Below are 21873 nucleotides of genomic sequence, written 5' to 3'. Positions count from 1 at the left end.
TTAGACACAAACAAATGACTGGCACTGTGCCACCTAGGGACACAGAGCAGTAACCTCATCGCATCATTGTATGCTACCTTGAGCCTCTGCATGCTCTTTTGCTTATAATTGGACCACAATTGGGAGGTAACGGTAACGTGAGATAAAATCAGTTTTTCAAGGAATAATGTAAGAAAAATAATTAATTGGTTCATGTTTATTTTTCCCTTATAATTTTCCTTTAAATATCGACTGGGAAACCAGCTTCTGGAGTCTGTTTTTTCTTGCCTCACTGGCGTCATTCGGTCTCACTCGGCAACATTCGGCCGCTCCGAAGCGACCGTCACCGAGCGCACTGTTTTACAGATCTGTGACGTCATTACGCAGCCTGAGCGCCTGCACGCTGCATGCGACTCGTGCGTATAAAAAGGCCGAGGGGGGCGCATCTCGGCCCCCAGAAAAACATGTTTACCAGCTGTAGTCATCGATATAACATCTACCGCGAGCTGCGGCGCGGCGGCTCGGCTCCATGTTAGCTCCCACCCGGAGGGGCAACACGACGCTGATGGGGGAAGACGCCTGTTTTTCACGACGCCGTCAGTTACTACAGTTACAGTAGAGGTGAGTAACGTCCGCAGCGGGCTAAGCTAAGCTAAGCTAACCGAGCTAACTGCTGCACTCATGATGACAGTTGCGTGAAAACACGAGTCTGACAGGTCAGACTCAGGGCAGCTGATACTTTAATTAAATCCACCATTTCCTCTTCTAAAGGAAATATGAATTCATATTTATATTTTATTTATTTTCTGCCAATCGACGTTAGCTAATCAATAGAGGACAGCGAGTACATAACGTGACCACTCGAGTCCGGATGTCACATAATGTTCTGTAGGTCGTGGGGGCATCAGCAGCCTGGTATTGATAATCCGTAGAGAAATACAAGAAGATGTATTAACAGTTCACATGTCATTCATTAAATTCTTGCACAGTTCTTTTGGGGCTGTGGTTCTTGTAAAAACTGATTGAAAATGTATTGAAAATCGTTTAATTGATTGATCCAACTCCTAAAGAAATACTGACATGACTAGAAATGGCTTTATGCAGTTGGTGTTACCTATAATCACTCAGTAATGCATGATAATAGTGCAGTCATTCTTAACACTGGTCATGAAGCAAGCATGACACTGCATTTAGTGTTCAAGTTTAAAGTTTAACTTGAACACTGTTTTTGGAGTTGCAGAAATCAGTGAAATGTTAATTTGAGGTTAGTTAATGTGTGTCCTGTGCTGTGTCCCTGACAGCATGAGTGTGTATAAACATGCAGCCAACATGATGGACTTGTTGTGTAATGTTAGGTCAGTTTGACAGAGAGAGACCCTGAACGTCTTACTCTCATTTTTTGGGGTGCTCTTCGTTTTTGACCAGTGATTGTTGTTGTGTGTCGTCCTGCTGGAAACGAGGAGGGAACTTATTTGGAAAAGCAGCTTATTGTCCCAGTCAGACAAAGGTTGAGGGCCAAGAGGCTAAAAGTGTCACAGTGTGGTGTCATTAACTCTCTCTAGAAATAGGACGAGCCAGAGCCAGCCAGGTGAAAGTACAGGTAGAACAACAACACACAGGTAGAGGAACAGGAAACTTTCCTTTTTCCTCCACAAAGAACATTTCCTTAAAAGATATTCAGCCAAAAACATCTCAGCTGTCAGTGATGGATCTGTTGTTGTTCCAGGACGTTTCTTGATTCACCTTCATTCCTTATTATTGTGTGTCGTCGCCACCAGCTGATTAAATCTTTATTTATTTGCCGTTACCCATGTTCTCATTCAGGAGGAGGTCAGCAGGCGACTCTCTCACTGGCTGTCTGGTGAGATTAGAGACATGCACATCATAGATAAGTTATCATAATGTTTCAACGACCCCATTATAACAACTCCACCTACCCTCACCCTGTTCACTTAAATGAACAACTTCTGACTCCTAGAAGATTGTTTTCACCATTTATTACTCTGCAGATCATTTTCTCAGTTTATCTGTGTCTATAAAATGGTGAAAAAAGAATAAAATTAAACCGTCAGATTTTCCCAAAGCCCGTGATGACTAACTAAGAGTCCAAACTTGAAGGTTTGCAGTTAAAAATGATAATCAGAAGGAAAAGTCCTCACACTGAAGCTGAAATATTTAAGCTCTTTGCTTGAAAAACAACTTTTCTGACTAGTTGAATAATTAAAATACCTGCAGGTTGATTTCCTGTGTAACTGAATGAAGCTTTTGGCTCTGATAATGACTTAATTAAAGTAATGATCAGTCTGAGGTTTCACTCTCTTGTCGGGAGGCAGCAGCAGGCGTCACAAACTCCAGAGCTCTGACATAACAGGGCGCTGACCCGGTGTACGGTTGCCAGTCGTCCTGCGGGACACCAAGAATCCGTCTTTACCTGTTTTACATAACAAGGAGAAACGGAGACACCTGGAGTGGATACAGAAAAAGCAAAGAGGCTGAATTACCTCGTTTGACAGCCTGGTCAGGTCAGGAAACACCTGAAGTCTCGGTCGGTACAAAGTGTTCTCACTGTGGCGCTCTGGTGTTTTCAACAGGTGGGCAGGATGGGGGAGCGGGCCGTCAGCGGCGCCCCCGTGGCCACGATCTCCCCGGTGCAGCAGATGCTGGCCTCTGGCACTGGAGCCCTCCTCACATCTGTATTCGGTAAGATCACGGAAACACAGACTAGAAAAACAGACTTTAGACTGAGAAAGTAGATGTTTGTTCTTTCGCTGCAGAGTCGTACATCTGCAGGAGGTAATTGTTGTTATTTTATTAGTTTTAGTTTATTTTCACACTATATAGCCTACATAAAAACAATGAAAATAGTGAAATTCAACATTGTGCAGGAGAGGTGGAAGCCAAAAAAGGCTTATGAAAGTACCTCCTGTATATAAAAACAACAGTGGTGGTCCTCAAAGTAAAAAAAGTAAAAAAAAAAAAATGATAATACAGAAATGAGTCACAAAGTGCTACAAATCTTTGCTAAAGAACGATTATTGTTTTGTCTTATTGTTTTACAAATGGGTCAAACCTCAAAGAGATTTAGGTTAATATGACTTATAATGGGGAAAAAACAGGGTAATTTGAGAAGATGAAGCTGCATTTTTTTTGTATTAAAAGTAACTTGTCACTAAATTCTTGCAGGAAATTTGACAAAATAATTAATCAATTTTCACCCACTTACTTTATTGTGCACAAACCATTGAGCATTTTAAGTCTTTATTAAAAACACATCTTTTTTCCTTGGCATTTTAGTTAGGTTTGATAATATTCACTTCTGTTTTATTGCATGCTTTTACTGTACATTAGCTCTATCTATTTAGTTTTATTGTTATTATATGTTTTACTTGTGTGTTTATGTTGTACAGCACGTTGGTCAACTTGGGTTGTTTTTTAAAATGTGCTATATAAATAAATATGTTGTTCCCAAAGTCTGACATCTTGTTTCTGTTTGCAGTCACGCCGCTGGACGTGGTGAAGATCAGGCTGCAGGCTCAGCAGACGCCGTTCCATCAAGGTAGGACGAGCTCTTCAACATCAAACATCAGTATCGGTGCTGAAACGCTGCTGACTTCACCTTTAACAGCTGCTTGTGGATGCTGTGAAGTTTTGTTTGTGTTTGTATCTCGTTGCTTCTCTAACCTCACCACACTTGTCCAGTCCACCTCTGTGCTTCCCGTGCTGCCCTCACCTCTCCTCTGTCCCGCTTCTCTGTTTGTCTCTCAGCTTCAGCCTGTGAACCCGCTCCCTGGCGCGGCGCCATCCGCCCGTCCAAGTGTGAGTATCTCTCCTGCCGGCCCGTCGCTGCATGTGGAAACTTAAACCTACGAAGATCCTGCTGCACAGCTTTGAGTCTGATCTACTAACTAACATTTCTTCATTTCAAATCAACAACAAAAAAAGACCTTGGCTGCAAATAATCTCTCTAATCTAATTTGGTAAAAGCTAAAATGTGCATGTTTTTGTTTGTCACTGCTTAGCCCCATGTCTAATTCATTAGTTGATGTATGGCTTGAATTACAAAGCTGAAAATGTTCCCTAGATACAGTTTGCAACTAAATATTTGCAACTAAATGTTATTTATTTAATACAGTTTTATTTGTTTTGTGAATGCTGTTCACCCGGGTCACTGCTCTGTATTAGAGCCGACGTGTTTTTGTTTTCTCAGTAGCAGCTGGTTGTGAAATGAGTCTTTTTTTAGAGTTTCTTTCAAGGTTTTGTCAATAGTCCATCTTTAAACCAGCCTTAAATAAACAGGCACAGTAAGCAGCGACAAGGACGACGGCCCCGATCTTATCTGAGTGGCTCTGCTGTCATTGCCTCCACAGTATCAGCGCTGACCTGTTCTCTCCTCTGCAAACCACTATTTACATTTAGTTACATCAATAATGTAGAAAACTGAGTTTGTGCCAGGTTTATTTTTCAGACTTTGTTGAACTGTTCTGCTGAGGCTGATGTTTGTATCTCTGCTGTGTGTCTCACAGGGAAGTGCTTCCTCTATTGTAACGGGCTGATGGATCACATCTACGTCTGTCAGAACAGCACCAGTTGCACCAGCTGGTACAAAACACCGACACATTTCAGTGGGACTCTGGTGAGTCAGGAAACACAGGCAGCTTCACTGTTGTCGCAGTGTTTGAGTTCGTTAAAATGAACTGGAGATATGTTATCTGTGTTTGTTTGTGCCACAGGATGCGTTTGTGAAGATCAGTCGGCATGAAGGTCTCAGGTCTCTGTGGAGTGGGCTCCCACCGACACTGTGAGTTATTAAACTGACACAAAGGAAATATTTCAAAGAAAAGCAAACAAAAAAATAAAATTCAGGTCAGAGATTGTTTAGATCAGTGGTTCCCAAACTTTTTTTTACATCAAGGACCCCTACATTTACACAAATTAGACCACGGACCCCCATTGGACAAGATTTTTAAGCAAACACCAGAAATACACAAATATTTACTTTTCAATATACGTTCAAATTAGGTGTGAATTTTTGGAAAGATTACAGAGAAATTTCTGGGGAAAAGTGGTACAATTTCTCCAAAAAAGTCGAAACATTTCTGTGGTAAGATTTCTAAAAAAAAAAAAAAAAAAAAAAAAAAGTGGTAAAATTTCTCAAAAAGGTTATCAAAAAACGTGGTAAAATATAAAAAAAAAAAAAGGCCACATTTTTGAGAACCACTGGTGTAGATCTTACATGTTATTTGCAAAATACTGTTTTATTTTGATATCATTAGATGACCCACCACACGCTGCTGCCCACATGATACATCAATTAATTTGTCAATTAGTCATTTATCTCGTGGAAAACATGACAAATATAAACAAGTGAGAGGGAAATCCTCAGTTAGATAAAACAGATACATAATGTACCAAGAATTTTACCTTGATATCAAATAAAGGTGGCACGTTATTCACTAAAAGGCAACAATAGTGATGTAACAAAGCTGCAAATGTGTTCGTCAGCTCCTGTTGTGACAAATTTACATGTTTTATTTATATGAAAATGTTCCGGTGATATGTCAGACAGTGCACAATAACCTCTCTGTGTGTGTGTGTGTGTGTGTGTGTGTGTGTGTAGTGTTATGGCCGTACCTGCCACTATCATCTACTTCACCTGCTACGACCAGCTGCGAGACTTCCTGAGATATGGTCTGGGTTTCCAGGGCAACCACATCCCTCTTGTCGCTGGAGGTCTGGCGAGACGTAAGAGCAAGAAACACACACACACACACACACACACACACACACACACACACACACACACACACACACACACACACACACACACAGAAACATCGACAGTGTAACAAGTAAATAAAGAACTTGTCAAGCTGTGTTAGTTTGAAACGTGTGTGTGTGTTGCAGTGGGCGCGGTGACGGTCATCAGTCCTCTGGAGCTGGTCCGGACTAAGATGCAGTCCCGCCGGCTGCCGTACAGCGAGCTGCGAGCGTGTATCCGCTCGGCCGTGGCGCAGGACGGGCTGCTGTCGCTGTGGAGGGGCTGGGGGCCGACCGTCCTCAGAGACGTCCCCTTCTCTGGTGAGAGCAGCAACACAACACAACACTAAGATAATAATAATAGTGGACATTTACTGATTTACTGAATTGATTTGATCCCGATTCGGTTCTATATTGATTCATTTGTAGATATTTCAGTTTAAATAGCAATTTACTTGGTTATGAACGAGATTTTCACAAAACTTATGTTGCAAATTGTACAAAGATGGAGCTCTCTCTCCTGGTGTTTTATTAAAAATATTCATGTTCATATTAAATTGACCAAAAAGCAGTTAGGTACTAAGTTATGAATGCACATTTATTTCAAAATGACTCCAGAAGTCAACAGTGCAACAGTGCAGTGGTGTACCGTACAATAAAATATCGATCGAAGGATTTTATGAATCGATATCGATCTTTCAAATGAAGATCGATATTCGGGCTGTCAATCTTCCCCCCAAATCAGTTGTTTCAAATAACCCTAACCCCTTATGTTAAATATTCAAATTATATTCAAACTTTTAATGTGTTTTTTTTTAAATATATATATTATTACGTCCACTAAAGGGCATTCCAACCAAATCTGTTATGTTACATTTGCAATCTCTCTTTTTATATTTGCATTGAACATGTAAATAATAAGACGTCCAACACTTCCATGTCAGAGGGAACTCGTCTGACTGTGTTAAATGAGTCAGTCGCCTTTTTCAGCAGGTTTAATAACAGCCACGAATGTTGTTGTAAAAAGGTTTTAGAGGTTGAATATCTCCTCCTGTTGCTGCTTGACAAGAGTCTAATAACCAGACTGATATTTAAACACAATAATCAGCCACAGTTATAGTGATGATTATCATTTAAATTCTAATACCAACTTGCTGGTGTTTCTACTGTGAACACGGTGAAGCCAGTAACTGTTTCAGGCTGAATAAATGACCGTGGGTTTGTCTCGACTTGAAGGAGGAAGTGTTTCCATGAATCCACCACAGAAACTCGTCCAACTGCTCCTGCAGCCAGAACCAATGGATGAACACACTGTTTCCCCTGTTGTACTGGTTATTTAAAACGACTGTAATGTGAAGCAAAGCAGCGAGTTAACAAATGACCTCCCCCTCTTTCTCCCCTCCCTCTCTCTCTCTGTTTACGTGTCCTTGCAGCTCTGTACTGGTTCAACTATGAACTGGTGAAGGCCCAGTTATGTGACCAGTCTGGAGTGACTCAGGCCAACTTCTCCATCAGCTTCACAGCCGGAGCCGTGTCTGGAGCTGTGAGTAACTCACTCAGCACTGACGTCAACACACACACACACCTGCACCGACCTTTATCACAGGACACCAGAGGCATAAGCCAGCGAAGCACCTGCTCAGGGCCCCGAAGAGCAATTCACTTTACAGCCACAATCTAACGTGCGTCACTTCTGTCGATCCCTAGAGAAATCCTGCGTAATTACAAAAACCCCTTAATTGTTGTTGTTGCACTTCACATCGCTGTTGCTGCCAAAAATAAAAAACCAGATGACTCACTAAATTAAATTCATTGTCTATTAGTTGTGACCTGCACATTCACCACGCTATGAGATAATAACACAACGTTACGAGACAGAGTTGTTTTAGAGGGAAATGCAGAGACTGCTTGCTGAAAAACTGTCCCTGAAGGCAACGTGCATCAGCGGTTTTGCCTCTAAAACAACTCTGTCTGGTAACGTTCTGTTATTATCTCATAGCGTGGTGAATGTGCAGGTCACAACTTGTCCGCCAGAGCGTTTTGGAGTTGTTGGATTGTGTATTTGATGAGTTTGATGAGGGGAAACCAAGAAATCCCATGAGCCTCCGTAGCGTAGCTCTGAGCAGCTCACGGCTCTGCTCCGCCGTTCTAAAAATAGCTTGCACCGACAAATAAAGGTAATGAACCTACTGCTAAAACTATAGGGATTATGGCAATGGGCCAATTTGCCAAAAATGTTAAACTATCCCTTTAAGTGCAAATCAACCCCAGGCTGCACTTTTAGCTGAATTTGGTTCAATTTCAGATTAAAAACCATAGATGGGTAAAAACGTTCCAGGCTAGATAAGAGTGATGATTCATAATTACAGATTAGAAAAATGAAATAAGTTTGTGTGTAAATGACCAATAATCAGTATTATTGGCAGTAATAAATATCATTGACTGGATGTAATCAAAGTTATTTCCTGTGAAGTGAATTGAAATGACTGTTCCTTCTGGTCTCTGGTACATTTCTACATTTCTACAGTCGTACAGTTTGAGTCACTCCTCAGGTGACTGATAACTCACCTGGACAATAGGAGCGTTGTCCGACCCACTTCCACACTGACCTGGTTCTTGAGCAATAATTAAGCAAACTCTCCTCCTGATACGAGTGGTTATTCTTCACACTGATAAAAACCTGAGCTGCTGATGTGTAACCAGCTGCAGGATGTGACTAACTGTGTGTTTGTGTGTGTGTGGTGTTCAGGTGGCTGCGATCCTGACGCTGCCCTTTGACGTGGTGAAGACCCGGAGACAGATCCAGCTGGGAGAGATGGACACTCAGGGAGGTCGGTGTTTATGTGTGTAGCAAGCAACGTTAAAATGTGTGTTAACTTCCTTTAAATTCAGTGTAATTTATGTTCTAACATGCGTCTTGTTCCCTTTTTCCGTCCAGTTTCCTTAAAGAGAACCACATCCACATGGCACATCATGAAGGACATCTGGGCTGAGCTCGGCTACAGGGGCCTGTTCGCAGGTAAACACTGAAACTGTCTCATGTCAAGTTTGAATATATTTACAAATTGAATATATTTATAAATTCTCAAATAGACGCCGGGTCCACAATCGCCCGTTTGAGCCGTTTCTAAGCTGCTTCATTCGTGCTGGAGTGGAAAAAAAAGAAGCCCGTGGTCCGACCCAACCTGAGTTATTAAAGGGATAGTTCAACATTTTGGCAAATTGGCCCATTGCCATAATCCCTATAGTCATAGCAGTAGGTTTGTTACCTTTATTTGTCGGTGTAAGCTATTTTTAGAACGGAGGAGCGGAGCGGCAGGCTGTTCAGAGCTACACTATGGAGGCTAATGGAATTTCTTGGTTTCCCTCATCAAACTCATCAAATACAAAATCCCAAAACTCCAAAACGCTTTCGTGGACAAGTTGTGAGCTGCACAATCACCACGCTATGAGATAATAATAGAACGTTACGAGACAGAGTTGTTTTAGAGGTAAATTCATGCAAAACCGCTGATGCGCGTTGCGTTCAGGGACAGTTTTTCAGCAAGCAGACTCTGTATTTACCTCGAAAACGGCTCCGTTTCGTAACGTTCCATTATTATCTCATAGCGTGGTGAATGTGCAGGTCACAACTTGTCCACGAAAGCGTTTTGGAGTTTTGGGATTTTGTATTTGATGAGTTTGATGAGGGAAACCAAGAAATTCCATTAGCCTCCATAGTGTAGCTCTGAACAGCCTGACGCTCCGCTCCTCCGTTCTAAAAATAGCTTACACCGACAAATAAAGGTAACGAACCTACTGCTATGACTATAGCGATTATGGCAATGGGCCAATTTGCCAAAATGTTGAACTATCCCTTTAATTTGCAGTGTTGGGAAGATTACTTTGGAAATATAGTTGGTTACAATTACCAGTTACCCTGTTGAAAATGTTCAATTGCTCTCTCATTTTGAATGAATGCTCTCAACTGTTAACCATTTTCAAATTTTCAGACCTGATAGTCTTAACCTTTCAGCAGTATCTATCTATCAGTAACTTAAGACAACATAAAGACAATATTATAAAGGGTTAGGGTAGTGTAACTAACATTGTAATCATGAATTTCCAAATGCAACTATAATTTAATTCCAATTTTTGAATTACATTTTCCCCAAGTAGTGTACCTGATTACAATTATGTACATTTTGTAATCAAATTACATGTAATTCGTTACTCCCCAACACTGGTTATTTGTATATGAACCTGGCGCGCCCACTGACTCCGGACGGAGCTTTTGTACAGTCCGTGGCCAGAGCAACGCATTTATTCAGAAGTTTAATTGGTGCCCATTAAACTTGCAAATGAATGCCGTTCCAGATCCGGCTCTTTGCTTCTATTCTCACTCTTTTAAACAGTTACAACAGAACGATTTGAGAGGATTTTCCATCTTTGCTGAGCAGAAGATTTGTTCTAAATTTAATGTAACATGGGGAAGAAACTTTGAGAGCTGGCGGCTCGCTCACATACGTTAGTTTGATTTGTTTCATTTTAGTCTTTTTGCACTGTTGTCACTTTATATGTATGTCCTGTTGCAAGTCCTGTGCTGTTTGTAAATGTCATTAATGTAAATGTTAAAGGTGATTCACTGCAAACTAATTTTACCTGAGGGTATAAATAAAGTAACATTTGACCCTTTAATAAAAGCCTGTCTGCATATAGACGCCTGTCTCAAATATAAGCTTGGACAGTTCAGCAGTTGAAGTGAATAAAAGTGTGTATGTCAGTTTTACTCACAGCTGTAATCGTTGACTCTCTCCAGGTTTCATGCCGAGGGTGATCAAAGTGGCGCCGGCCTGTGCCGTCATGATCAGCACCTACGAGTTTGGAAAGGCCTTCTTCCAGAAGGTGAACCTGGATCGACACCCTGAGGGCTGTTAGTGTGGAGCGCATGAACACGCTGCTGCCACCACCACCACCATCATCATCATCATCATCATCATCATGACCATGACACTTTGTCCTTCAGGCCTGTTTGTAGCTCGAGGAACAGGCGGCTTTGGATTCTGCTGTGAATTAACAAAAAAAACAAAAAACAAAGCACACGAGGATTGAGACTTTTCATTCCCTGAAAAACTTCCTCTAAGACTTGAGACGTCGCCGCAGTGATGAGCTTTGACCACAGGCCTGGACACTGAAGGACGCTCTGGGACCACTGATGATTACAAGTGATCGTTTTGCATTGTGCAGGAAAGTTGTAAAAGGTTTAATGCTACATACATCGACAGCATCACCACTGTAGTAGTGAGGAAAACGTCCTCAGACCGACGTATATTTAGCATTGCCTGACAAACTGCATGGTGTGTACGGCTCCATTCAATACAGACGCTATAGATCAGAAGCTGCATCGGCATTACCGCATCGCCCTGCATGCCTGTAGCAGCACAGCATGACATCTTCTGACTTTTATCTACCGAGTAGATGACTGACAAATCTGGTTTTGTATTCGGGTTAGATTTGACCATCGGTATAGGTAGCACTTTACGTTTGCAACACAAGAGCTGTGAAATGGTTTTCATGCTGAATGTTCGTCATGACCGGAGGAAAGCCATAGTAAAATAATAAAACGCACAAAGTTTAATGGCAAAACTAAAGCAAAGACTTTGTAGTAGAAAATACAAATTCACAGTAAATGATCTGGGTTCCTCTTGTGGCCCGTGCTCCATCCATCCACCAAGTCTGATGTGAATAATTTCAGTACTTTGTGTTATTGCAACGAATAAATAAACAGACAGTGGTGGAATCAGAATTCCTAAAAAATAAATACCACACATTTTGTTTTCACATTTTGCCAAGAATTTCAACTTCCTCCTGTTGGTGTTGTCGTCATGAAATCGTCATTATGTCCTTGTTAGACATAACTTCAAAGCTTACAGTTACAACACTGGGACATGAAACAAAATGTTGCTGCCTTAACCTAACAGGTGTAAGTGTTTGTATCATGTCTATTCCTTTACTTCTTTTTTTTTATGAATGAAGTGATAATAAATGTTAAGACAGCTTGATTTTATGCTGTGTGTAATTTATTTGCCTCTAAAATTACATTGTGGAGCATAACACAAGGACAACAAGGACTGAGTTTTTACTTTAAAACGTAACAAACATGCATATAACATATACATATGTTTTTTTTTTATTGTGGAAAAAACAAAACAGACAATACAGTGCACATGCATTGATGACTTACAATGACATAAAATGTGAAATTAGGTGTGTGTGTGTGTGTGTTTGTGTAAGTCAGTTATGGTATATTCTATAAATGGTGATCATAATAATGGTGAAAAAGAGACTTAGTGGATAATAATAGTGACTTTGGTCATAATAATACTATTGGGGTAGAGGGAAAAAGCGAAAACAAAGATTGAAAACATAAATGAGAAAAATAAATAAATAAATAATAGAAAACAAATAAATTACAATTGTGACAGCAATAACTCAACAGCGATAACGACAAAACCAAGCGAGCAAAACATATACATATGTAACATAAAAACATTTATGTTCACATACATAAATGTAGGGACCTAAGTTTCAGTGGACATAAAAAGATGATTATAACTGATATTGGGGAAAAACTAATATGTATTGTTTCCATTTATCACAAATATAAATTAATTATATAAATAATTCTACATTATTAATTTTGAATATTAAATTGAGCAAAGATAATTTGTTTTAAATCAAAGATATATTTAAAAAAGAAAGTTCATACAACAGTTCAGTTGTTGTTTTATTACGGTGTGTGGTGTTCATGTTTTCATGCTGTAAACAGCGATATCCAGTGGCTGCTGAGTTTATAACATCAGCAGGGTGAAATAACGTGGGGCGTGGCCTAAGTGACGATAATCCCGCGAGACTTGGCTCCATATAAATAGCCGGTTCCCCCGTCGCTTAGGCCTCTTTGAAATCGGACTGGAGACAAAATGGTGAGTTAACCTGAGGAGCTGCTCACACTTCAGACTTGAATCTGTTTGACATCTGAACCATCCGTTACATCCCAGTTTAATTCACACACTGTGACTGTTTATAGCAGCCGTTATATTCAAAACCAGTGCTTATTTCTGTGGGTTTTAGACACTAAACGTCAATTTTAGCCGCTAACGTCCTGACACCGTCGGCTGTTGGCCTGAAACGGCTCTGTGACATTAGCCGCTTGCAATATTGTCCACATTAATCGATCACTAAAGCATCTAACATGTATATATGAAGCCATATAAATGATTGATCCTGTAATTTAAAAGTTAAATAAACGTCAAGTGTTGTTAGCTTCGTTTCTAGTCGGCTTCCTGTACGCCGGAGGAGGCTAACCATGCTAACATCGTGGTTTGACTTCAGGCCCGGTCACACGCTAAGGTTTTTTCAAACACACATGAAAACTAACTTACAATAACTACTCCAACTTTAACTAATCATCCTGCAGAAGTTTATATCTACTAACCATGTGTTTCCTCCTCCACAGTCCCACCGTAAATTTTCGGCTCCCCGCCACGGATCGCTGGGCTTTTTGCCCCGCAAGAGGAGTCGTCGTCACCGCGGAAAGGCCAAGAGCTTCCCCAAGGATGACCCCAGCAAACCCGTGCACCTGACCGCCTTCCTGGGCTACAAGGCCGGCATGACCCACATCGTCCGTGAGGTCGACAGACCCGGATCAAGTGAGTGGAACCAGACTTGATGCAATTTTTTATTTCCTGTAAGACATGTATAGATGTTGGTGAGACTTTTTCACAGCAGATGTTTTATCTTGTTTCACGTGAGACCTGGTTATAATCGAGCTGCAGGACTTGCACAACTTGCACTTTGATGCTCAATGAGGAGCGCTGCAGTGTAATGCATGAAAAGTTGTCATGGCTAAAATTGACAGACAATCCAATGCACTTAAAAATACAGTATTATATGGAGCTATATCATATTGAAACAGACTCCCCCTTATCTTACTGATATTGATAGTAAATCAAGATTTAAAAAGATACTCAAGAAAGGTGTCATGCATAAAGAAATCACATTTTGAGCAACTTATTACCAGCTTTTAATAGGCTAGGCTATTTTAAAGGTTTTTATCCTATTTGTTGCACTAATTATAAGGATTTAGTGTATTATGTAGCTTGACTTTGACTATTTAAGTTTTTTTTTAAATGGACTCCAGGAAGAATAGTCCTCACCAAGGTGATGGCTAATGGGGAGCCATGTATAAATGTGCTTTCCTTCTGACAAATGAATTCTGACATGACAGACAAATGAGTTCCCTTTGGGGATTAATAAAGTAACTCATATTCTGTGAATAAAAACATCTGCTGTGAGAAGTTGTGTGTTCTGCCTGTGATGATACACTCGACGGGCGGACAGAATGGGTTCAAACCCTTGCTGAATGTCGAGCACTGAGCGCAGTTGATGCCTTAAATGTAGGTCTAATTTTTCTAGATCTATGCAAACATATTAAACTTGATACCATTTCCTCTACAGAGGTGAACAAGAAGGAGGTGGTCGAGGCCGTGACCATCGTGGAGACTCCTCCCATGATCGTTGTCGGCGTCGTCGGCTACGTCAACACCCCCCGCGGCCTCCGCTCCTTCAAGACCATCTTCGCCGAGCACGTCAGTGACGAGTGCAAACGTCGCTTCTACAAGAACTGGTGAGAATCAAACTACACTCAGTTTCTGCATCAGTGCTTGAAGCAGTTAGTTGCCCAGTGGAAATGATAATAAAATAAAAACATCAGATGTTGTTGTTTTCACTGAGCGAGTCTAACGTGCGGTGGCCCCCTGTGGCAGCTCCTCTCAGGCGCCGCGGGCCCTGATGAGCTCCGGGCTCCTCTGGCCGGTGGAAAGTGCTTCTTAGAAACCGAGCCATGAGCCAAAATCCTATTGGCCGATTTGAGCCCGTATCCCCCATGGCGGGTGACGGGCGAGCAGCCATGATGCACCGCGTCCTTCCGCTGGCCCCTCGGGGTCATGAAGGACCGGTGCCGACCTCTCTTGTCTCGCTGCGATCGCAGGTACAAGTCCAAGAAGAAGGCCTTCACCAAGTACTGCAAGAAGTGGCAGGACGACGAGGGCAAGAAGCAGCTGGAGAAGGACTTCGCCGCCATGAAGAAGTACTGCCAGGTCGTCCGCGTCATCGCCCACACACAGGTCAGTTGGTGTTCGACCCCTCCAGCGAGGTCGTAGTTTAGCTTCCTGCTTGTTTGTCAGTGATGAGACCACGGATCTTGCGTCAGGCATGGCGCCCGATACTGATGAGGAGACCTTCCATGCTGCCTTCCTTCTGAGACCACACAGCTGGCAAACATCTGGTGGTAAATGAAAACTTTCTGTGGATCTGACCTGTTTGTTTCGTTCTCCTTCTTCCCGTGCAGATGCGTCTGCTGCCCGTGAGGCAGAAGAAGTCTCACCTGATGGAGGTGCAGCTGAACGGAGGCTCCATCTCCGACAAGGTGGACTGGGCCCGTGAGAAGCTGGAGCAGGCCGTCCCCGTCAACACCGTCTTCACCCAGGACGAGATGATCGACGTCATCGGTATCACCAAGGGACACGGATACAAGGGTGAGCACCTGGGACTCCGTTATATACAACTTCTGCAGCACATCCTCTGGTTAACACTATCTGTCGGTTTTGTCGACTCTCTCACATCCCGCACTGTTCGTAATCTGGTTCAGTCTCAGTCTGAACTCTGGTTCCATTCCAGTGCCATAGCGAAGCGCCAGTGAGGCAGGGGAGCGGTGCCTGTTTGTGCTGACTCCCTGTTCACTCTCTGGATACACTCACTCATTCACTCTGCGATGCTTCATCCAAAACTATCTCTTTCTTATTCGATTGGGGAAAACACACGACCGAAAGCTCCACCCCTCTATTCAAATGCTTATAAGTCGATTAAATGTTGAATCATCAATTAAATGACATATTTGTTTTGGAAAAACACTGGGGTGAATTTCCCACTCAGGAAATGAAAAATGCCTCATCCCTCAGAGCAGAACAAAAACATTTGGTGATGCTGCTTTCAGCCACTATTTAGTCTCGCTTTTATGTTAAAGTCTCAGTTTTTTAGTCAACTAATTTATTACTTCTCTTTTTATATTTTGTTCTATATTTCTATTGTGCGTCTTTGATTTTAGTTAACTTTTATTTTTTATAATTTGTTTATCTTTCACTATTGCTATATTAATCTTCATGCATTAGTCTCCACATTCTTATTTTACTTATACAGACATTTTCAATCAAAATGTAAAGCACTTTGAACAGTGTTTATTTGCTTTAAAAGTTGGACATGACGCAGAAATGATAAAATACTTATCTCGATTCTTAAATCTGTATTCATGTGACAGCTCTAAATCACAACTCTGACCTGTTTGTGTTTTGTCTCATAGGTGTCACCAGCCGTTGGCACACAAAGAAGCTCCCTCGTAAGACCCATCGTGGTCTGCGTAAGGTGGCCTGTATCGGCGCCTGGCATCCGGCCCGCGTGGCGTTCTCCGTGGCCCGCGCCGGTCAGAAGGGATACCACCACCGCACAGAGATCAACAAGAAGATCTACAAGATCGGCCAGGGCTACCACACCAAGGACGGCAAGCTGGTGAAGAACAACGCCGCCACCGAGTACGACCTGTCCAACAAGAGCATCAACCCCCTGGTGAGTGTCGGTCGCCATGGCGCCCGTGAAACGTTTCGAGGAGGACGACCTCCCATCTGGAGATGAAACTCATCGCTCGTCTTTTTCTTTCTTTGCTCCGTAGGGAGGATTCGTCCACTACGGTGAGGTGACCAACGACTTCGTCATGGTGAAGGGCTGCGTTGTGGGAACCAAGAAGAGGGTGCTGACGCTGCGCAAGGTGAGGCGGTTAATGCCAGGAGTGAGAGCACATGCACAACTCACAAAGTTAGGGATAATTGACAAGAATAGCCCTTTAAAAAGTTCCTGCTACAGTGATACTTTATCATGAAAGCCTTAAGTAGAAAGATGCAAAGGTAATTTCTTTATCTCAAACAAGTGGTGGCTATAGCACAACAAAAATCTAAATGTCTAACTTCACCTTGTTGGAGAACAGCATGTTAATAAGGACTGAAACATTGAACAATTAGACATGTGCATTCAAAAGTTTAAAGAAGGTTAAATTATGTTCACCTGTAAAGGTTATAGTGCATTTTAGGTGCATTCTGAAATTTAATCCAAGAGCCAAACATCCCTAACTTTTGTGAGTAGTTTACATGAATGAAAAGTTTATTTAAACATTCAAAAGGAGTGGGAAGAAGCTTATTAAATCGCCCATGTGTGGGATCCCTAACCCAGGAGATGTGTAATAGATCTTGTATACAGAAAAGAAACTGGTTAAGAAGAGAAATACATTTATCAGGGAATGAAGTGCAGTGTCGGAAACAAGAAAATTAGCAGTGAATAACAAGTGTTGGTGTTCTGCCTGTGATGATACACTCGACGGGCGGACAGAATGGGTTCAACCCCTTGCTGAATGTCGAGCACTGAGCGCAGTAGATACCATAAATATTGAGTGCAGAAATGGAGATGTATAAAACTTCATTTTTCAAGAAACATTTAAATTATTGCTGTGAAATCTAAACATGCCCCCTCCTCTCTTTCTCTCTTGTCCAGTCTCTGCTGGTGCAGAGCAGCCGTCGTGCTCTGGAGAAGATCGACCTCAAGTTCATCGACACCACCTCCAAGTTCGGTCACGGCCGCTTCCAGACCGTCGAGGAGAAGAAGGCGTTCATGGTACGACCAAACTCTTATTTAAAAGACTCTTCTCTTCTCGTGTCCCGCACTGTTCGTAATCTGGTTCAGTCTCAGTCTGAACTCTGGTTCCATTCCAGTGCCATAGCGAAGCGCCAGTGAGGCAGGGGAGCGGTGCCTGTTTGTGCTGACTCCCTGTTCACTCTCTGGATACACTCTCTGATTCACTCTGTGTCGAAGCAACAGAAGATCTCATGTGTCTTTTCTTTCTGTCGTTTACAGGGACCACTCAAGAAGGACCGCATTGCCAAGGAGGAGACTGCTTAAAGTCCCCGAGGACCAACGGTGTCTCTGCTGCATCGACTGTCACCATCTTTGTTGTTCTGCAGAGTTATTTAATAAAAAATACAAAAAGAACAATGGTAGTGTGGCGTTGAAAATTATTATTCTGAGGTTTAAGATTACCACTTCATACATTCATGTCTGTTTCCATCTTCACTTTACTACTAATGGACAATTGTCATGTTAAGAGACCTGAGGATCTTAGACCTATTAAATATTTGAAACAACAGACTGTAAGAGTGGGCTTGATACTGAAATGTGTTGGATAATTACAAGTCAAAGTGATACTAATTTCCTTTAACCATAAAATTTGAGAAGTCAACAGTGCACAGATCTTCCACACAAAGATAATTGAGCATCAACAGCCACAGTTCTAAATGTGTATATATGTAAAAATGTGGATAGGTATGTATATTTGTAAAAAAAAAAAAAAAAATTAAAATGTTTGTTATAGATTACCTAACTTGAAATTTGTTTTTCAATGAATGAAACAAATAAAATAAAACAGACTTCCAAGTAAAACCGGTGGACTAAGTCTGTTTTCCTTCATCCTATCATCAGAGAAATAGTGAGGATGACGATCTTAAACTTACAAAATATGTGAACCATGGAGATAAAAAATAACCACACAGGTTTTCATCCAGAGGTGGTGAATGTTATAGTACTTTATAGAGAAGTGTCCCTTTTACTGTATGAATGTAGAAATGTGGACATCTTAAAAGGAAACTGATGTTAGTGTGTGGCTGGTAAATTACACCTTATAATGGATTAAATTTAGAAAATGTTAAGACTTAAAAGACTGGCCTTCAAACAAATGTCTTGCTTCTTTCTGCCCCACTTTCATTCAGGAGTTGAGTTTTTCTTTTCTTTTCTCTCAATAAACCAACTAAACTAAAGCACATTAAACAGATTTACAATGTAAGACCAGTGAAAAAAGGCTGCATCCAGCACAAATTAATAAGGATTAGGCTCCTTTTCTAAAACAAAGCGAATAAAACACATTTACAAGTAAAACCAGTGAACAAAGTGAGTTTTCCTCCATCTAACTTTGTTGAATCAGCAGAATAAAACAGCTGTACGGTCCCTCCACATCTGTATTGGAGCATCAGCTGATGATGGCGAGAGCACCATCCATCCATCCAGCCACGGATGCAGAACTGATGGACAGACAGACAGATGTTGTTGACTTTAGCTAACATGGCAGGTTTTAACAGGACTGTATAACGCTCCGTCCGTGTCCTTGAGGCCTGTGCATTCGGCTGACAACGGGAACTCCAGCAGTCACAGCGCGGTAATTAAGCCCCAACATCATCCATTCTGACGCATCGGTGCCAAAACCAAAAGCTGCACCTCAGCAGGTAACGAGGAGGAGACCCTGAGAGGCTCAGATGTCCCGCTGAACGCCGCCCCGAGACGCCGCTGCATAATATTCAGCACTCTTAGCAGAAATGTGGATTTCCTGTAAGGATTTTCCAAGGTCCCTCCTCCTCTCCCTCCTATTAACCCGCCGTCCAGGGAGCCGAAGGACAATCGTTTCTCCGTAGAGCAGCAACTTCAACAGTCTGACGTTTCCTCTGCCAAAGCAGTTCTTCTTACTCTCTCTGCAGCGCAGAAATATGTAGTACAGTATATCCTCTAAACTAAAGGACAGTGATGGTGAAGGGGAAGGGAGGCCTGAGGGACGGAGGAAGATGAGGAGGAAAGAGTAAGGTGGAGGAGGAAGATGAGGAGGAAGGGGAGAGAGAAAGGAGGAGGATAAGTGGAAGATTGGGAGGAGAGGGAGGAAGAGGAGGAGGAAGGAGAGGAAGGGGAGGAAGATGAGGAGGTAAGAGGAGGAGGAAGAAAAGGAGGGGAGGAAGAGGAGAAGGGGGAAGAGGAGGAAGGGGGAGAAAGAGGAAGGAGGGGGGAGGAGAAAGACGAGGAGGAAAGAGGAGGAGGCGGGAGGAAAAGGAGTAAGGGGGAAAGAGGAGGAGGACGGAGTAAGGGGTGAGGAAGAGGAAGGAGTGGGGAGGAGAGGAAGAGGAGAAGGTGGAGGAGAGGAGGAAGACGAGGAGGGGGAGGAAGGAGGGGGAGGAGGGAGGAAGAAGAGGAGTAAGGGGGAGGAAGAGGAGTAAGGGGGAAAGGAGGAGGAGGAAGCAGCGGGTAGGAGCGGAAGAGGAGAAGGTGGAGGAGGAAGAAAAGGAGAGGGAGGGAGGAGGAAAGAGGAGGACAGAGGAGGAGGGGGGAGAAGAGGAGGAGAGGAAGAGGAGAATGTGGAGGAAGAGGAGGAGGAAAGAGGAGGAGGTAGAGGAGGAAGGGGAGGAAAGAGAAGGGGGGGGGAGAGGAGGACACGAAAAGGAGATGGTGGAGGAGGAAGATGGGGAGTAAGAGGAGGAGGGGTCGAGGTCCTGTGTGTTTATTGTCACTGTGTGTTGTTTTTCTTCTCTTTTGTTCATTTTGCATCTTTGTCAAGTTTTTGTGCATCAGTTTGTCTCTTTGTGGTGGTTGTGATTGTTTTTTTTACATCATATTCTGGTTGTTGTGCATCAGTTTTATGTATTTTTGTGTCACTTTGTGGTTGTTTAATGCGTCTTTGTTGTGGTTTTGATTATTTTATGGCTTTATTGTGGTTTATTGTGGATTTTTGGCCTCTTAATGGTGGTTTTATGTCTCTTTATGGCTGTTTTGTGCATCATTGTAATCGTTGTGTGTCTCTTTGGGTTGGTTTTGCATCTCTTTGAGTTGTGTGTCTCCGTGATGGTTTTGGGGGTGTTTCATGCCTGGTGGGTTTGTGTGTGGTGGGTTTGTGTCTCTTTGTGAATGTTTAGTGTGTCTTTGTAGTGTCTGTGATGGCTTTGCACCTCTGTGTGGTGATTATGTGTATTTGTGTTTGTTTTGCATCTTTTTGTGTGTATCTATGGTTGTTTTGTGTCTCTTAATGGTTATTTTATGTAGCCTATCTTTGTGTTGGTTTTGTGTGTCTTTGTGTTTGTCTTGCGTCTTTTTGTGTGTATTTATGGTTGTTTTGTGTCTCTTTGTGGTTATTTTATGTCTCTCTGTGCTGATTTTGTGTGTCTTTGAAGATATTTTATGTATCTTTGTGTGTGTTTTTATGGTTGTTTTGTGTCTCTTAATGGTAATTTATTGTCTCTTTTTTATTGGTTTTGTGTGTTTGTGTTTGTTTTATGTGTGTATTTATGATTGTTTTGTGTCTCTTTGTTGTTATTTTATGTCTCTGTGTTGGTTTTGTGTCTTTTTCTGTGTATTTATGGTTGTTTTGTGTCTCGTTGTGGTTATTTTATGTCTCTGTTGGTTTTTGTGGTTATTTTATGTCTATATGTGTTGGTTTTGCGTCTTTTTCTGTGTATTTATGGTTAGTTCTGTGTCTCTTTGTGGTTATTTTATGTCTCTTTGTGTTGGTTTTATGTCCCTTTGTGTTGGTTTTGTGTGTCTGTTGTCAGTGTGGCCGGGGGACAGTCATGGAGACGGCCCTATGCTGTTACATAATAACCTCCGGGGGCGGTGACCTCTGCCCCGCTGCAGCGCGAGCCGAGCCGAGCCGCGGTTCACAGCTCCCAAGGTGCTCTGCTTCCTGCTTTACATAACGGCCGCCGCCTGCTAAATGTGACAGTTAACGCTCCAGAATTATGCCGTTAATTGCTCCCGGTGTCCCGTTCAGGAGAGGTGAGGCGTCCCAGCGGGCGCTCTCTTTATGACCCGCTGCATCTGCTCAGACAGCATCTCTCTCTCTGCACTTTTCATAAAGGCCCTGTCCACTCCATTCCCCTTTATTAGCCCGGTCCTCCATCATCTCTCCAACGAGCTGCTCCGTCCGCACCAGAGGAGCAGCAGAGGAGCAGCAGAGGAGCAGCGGAGCAAGGCCGGCTCTGGAAAACCACTGGACCGGGGCACAGGTGTAAAAGGGAGGGGGCAAACAAAATAAACATGATCTAAAGGGGACATATTATGGAAATATCACTTTTTGAAGGCTCTCTAACATATATCTGGGTGTTTGTCTTGCCTTCTGGCCCCCAAAATATGAAAATTGACAAAGAAATCTGTAATTTTCAGGCTCCATAGGTTAAAATCCATGTGGTTTTACAA

At 42.4% G+C, this 21873-nt stretch overlaps 2 protein-coding genes across 2 annotated transcripts in view; both read left to right on the top strand.

The window, feature by feature from the left end:
* rpl3 (ribosomal protein L3) overlaps positions 1-17900 on the top strand; it is a 101112-nt gene extending 83212 nt beyond the window's left edge. The window contains exons 2-10 of the mRNA XM_083977764.1: positions 12671-12698; positions 13232-13424; positions 14233-14401; positions 14765-14900; positions 15125-15311; positions 16133-16395; positions 16499-16594; positions 17371-17490; positions 17731-17900. Coding sequence (XP_083833890.1) covers positions 12696-12698; positions 13232-13424; positions 14233-14401; positions 14765-14900; positions 15125-15311; positions 16133-16395; positions 16499-16594; positions 17371-17490; positions 17731-17775 — 1212 coding nt within the window. The 5' untranslated portion in view covers positions 12671-12695 and the 3' untranslated portion in view covers positions 17776-17900. The remainder of the gene's footprint in view (positions 1-12670; positions 12699-13231; positions 13425-14232; positions 14402-14764; positions 14901-15124; positions 15312-16132; positions 16396-16498; positions 16595-17370; positions 17491-17730) is intronic.
* On the top strand, positions 407-11777 carry slc25a39 (solute carrier family 25 member 39). Its single transcript, XM_083977772.1, has 12 exons — positions 407-600; positions 2571-2679; positions 3476-3535; positions 3745-3795; positions 4503-4612; positions 4710-4777; positions 5597-5721; positions 5884-6057; positions 7170-7279; positions 8486-8567; positions 8675-8755; positions 10535-11777. The coding sequence occupies exons 2-12, from the start codon at positions 2580-2582 to the stop codon at positions 10651-10653; spliced, it is 1080 nt and encodes a 359-aa protein (XP_083833898.1). The 5' UTR covers positions 407-600; positions 2571-2579; the 3' UTR covers positions 10654-11777.
* Positions 17901-21873: the final 3973 nt, after the last annotated feature.

Source organism: Trachurus trachurus (genome assembly GCF_905171665.1).
Source record: "Trachurus trachurus genome assembly, chromosome: 8".
Taxonomy (NCBI): Eukaryota; Metazoa; Chordata; class Actinopteri; order Carangiformes; family Carangidae; genus Trachurus; species Trachurus trachurus.
The sequence above is the reverse complement of the archived record's forward strand: the minus strand, read 5'-3'. Positions and strand labels throughout refer to the sequence as shown.

Coding starts and splice junctions, on each gene's coding strand:
- slc25a39 (XM_083977772.1), top strand. CDS start 2,580: ATGGGGGAGCGGGCCGTCAGCGGCGCCCCCGTGGCCACGATCTCCCCG. Junction 4,778..5,596: donor AGTGGGCTCCCACCGACACT/GTGAGTTATTAA, acceptor GTGTGTGTGTAG/TGTTATGGCCGTACCTGCCA. Junction 5,722..5,883: donor CGCTGGAGGTCTGGCGAGAC/GTAAGAGCAAGA, acceptor TGTGTGTTGCAG/TGGGCGCGGTGACGGTCATC.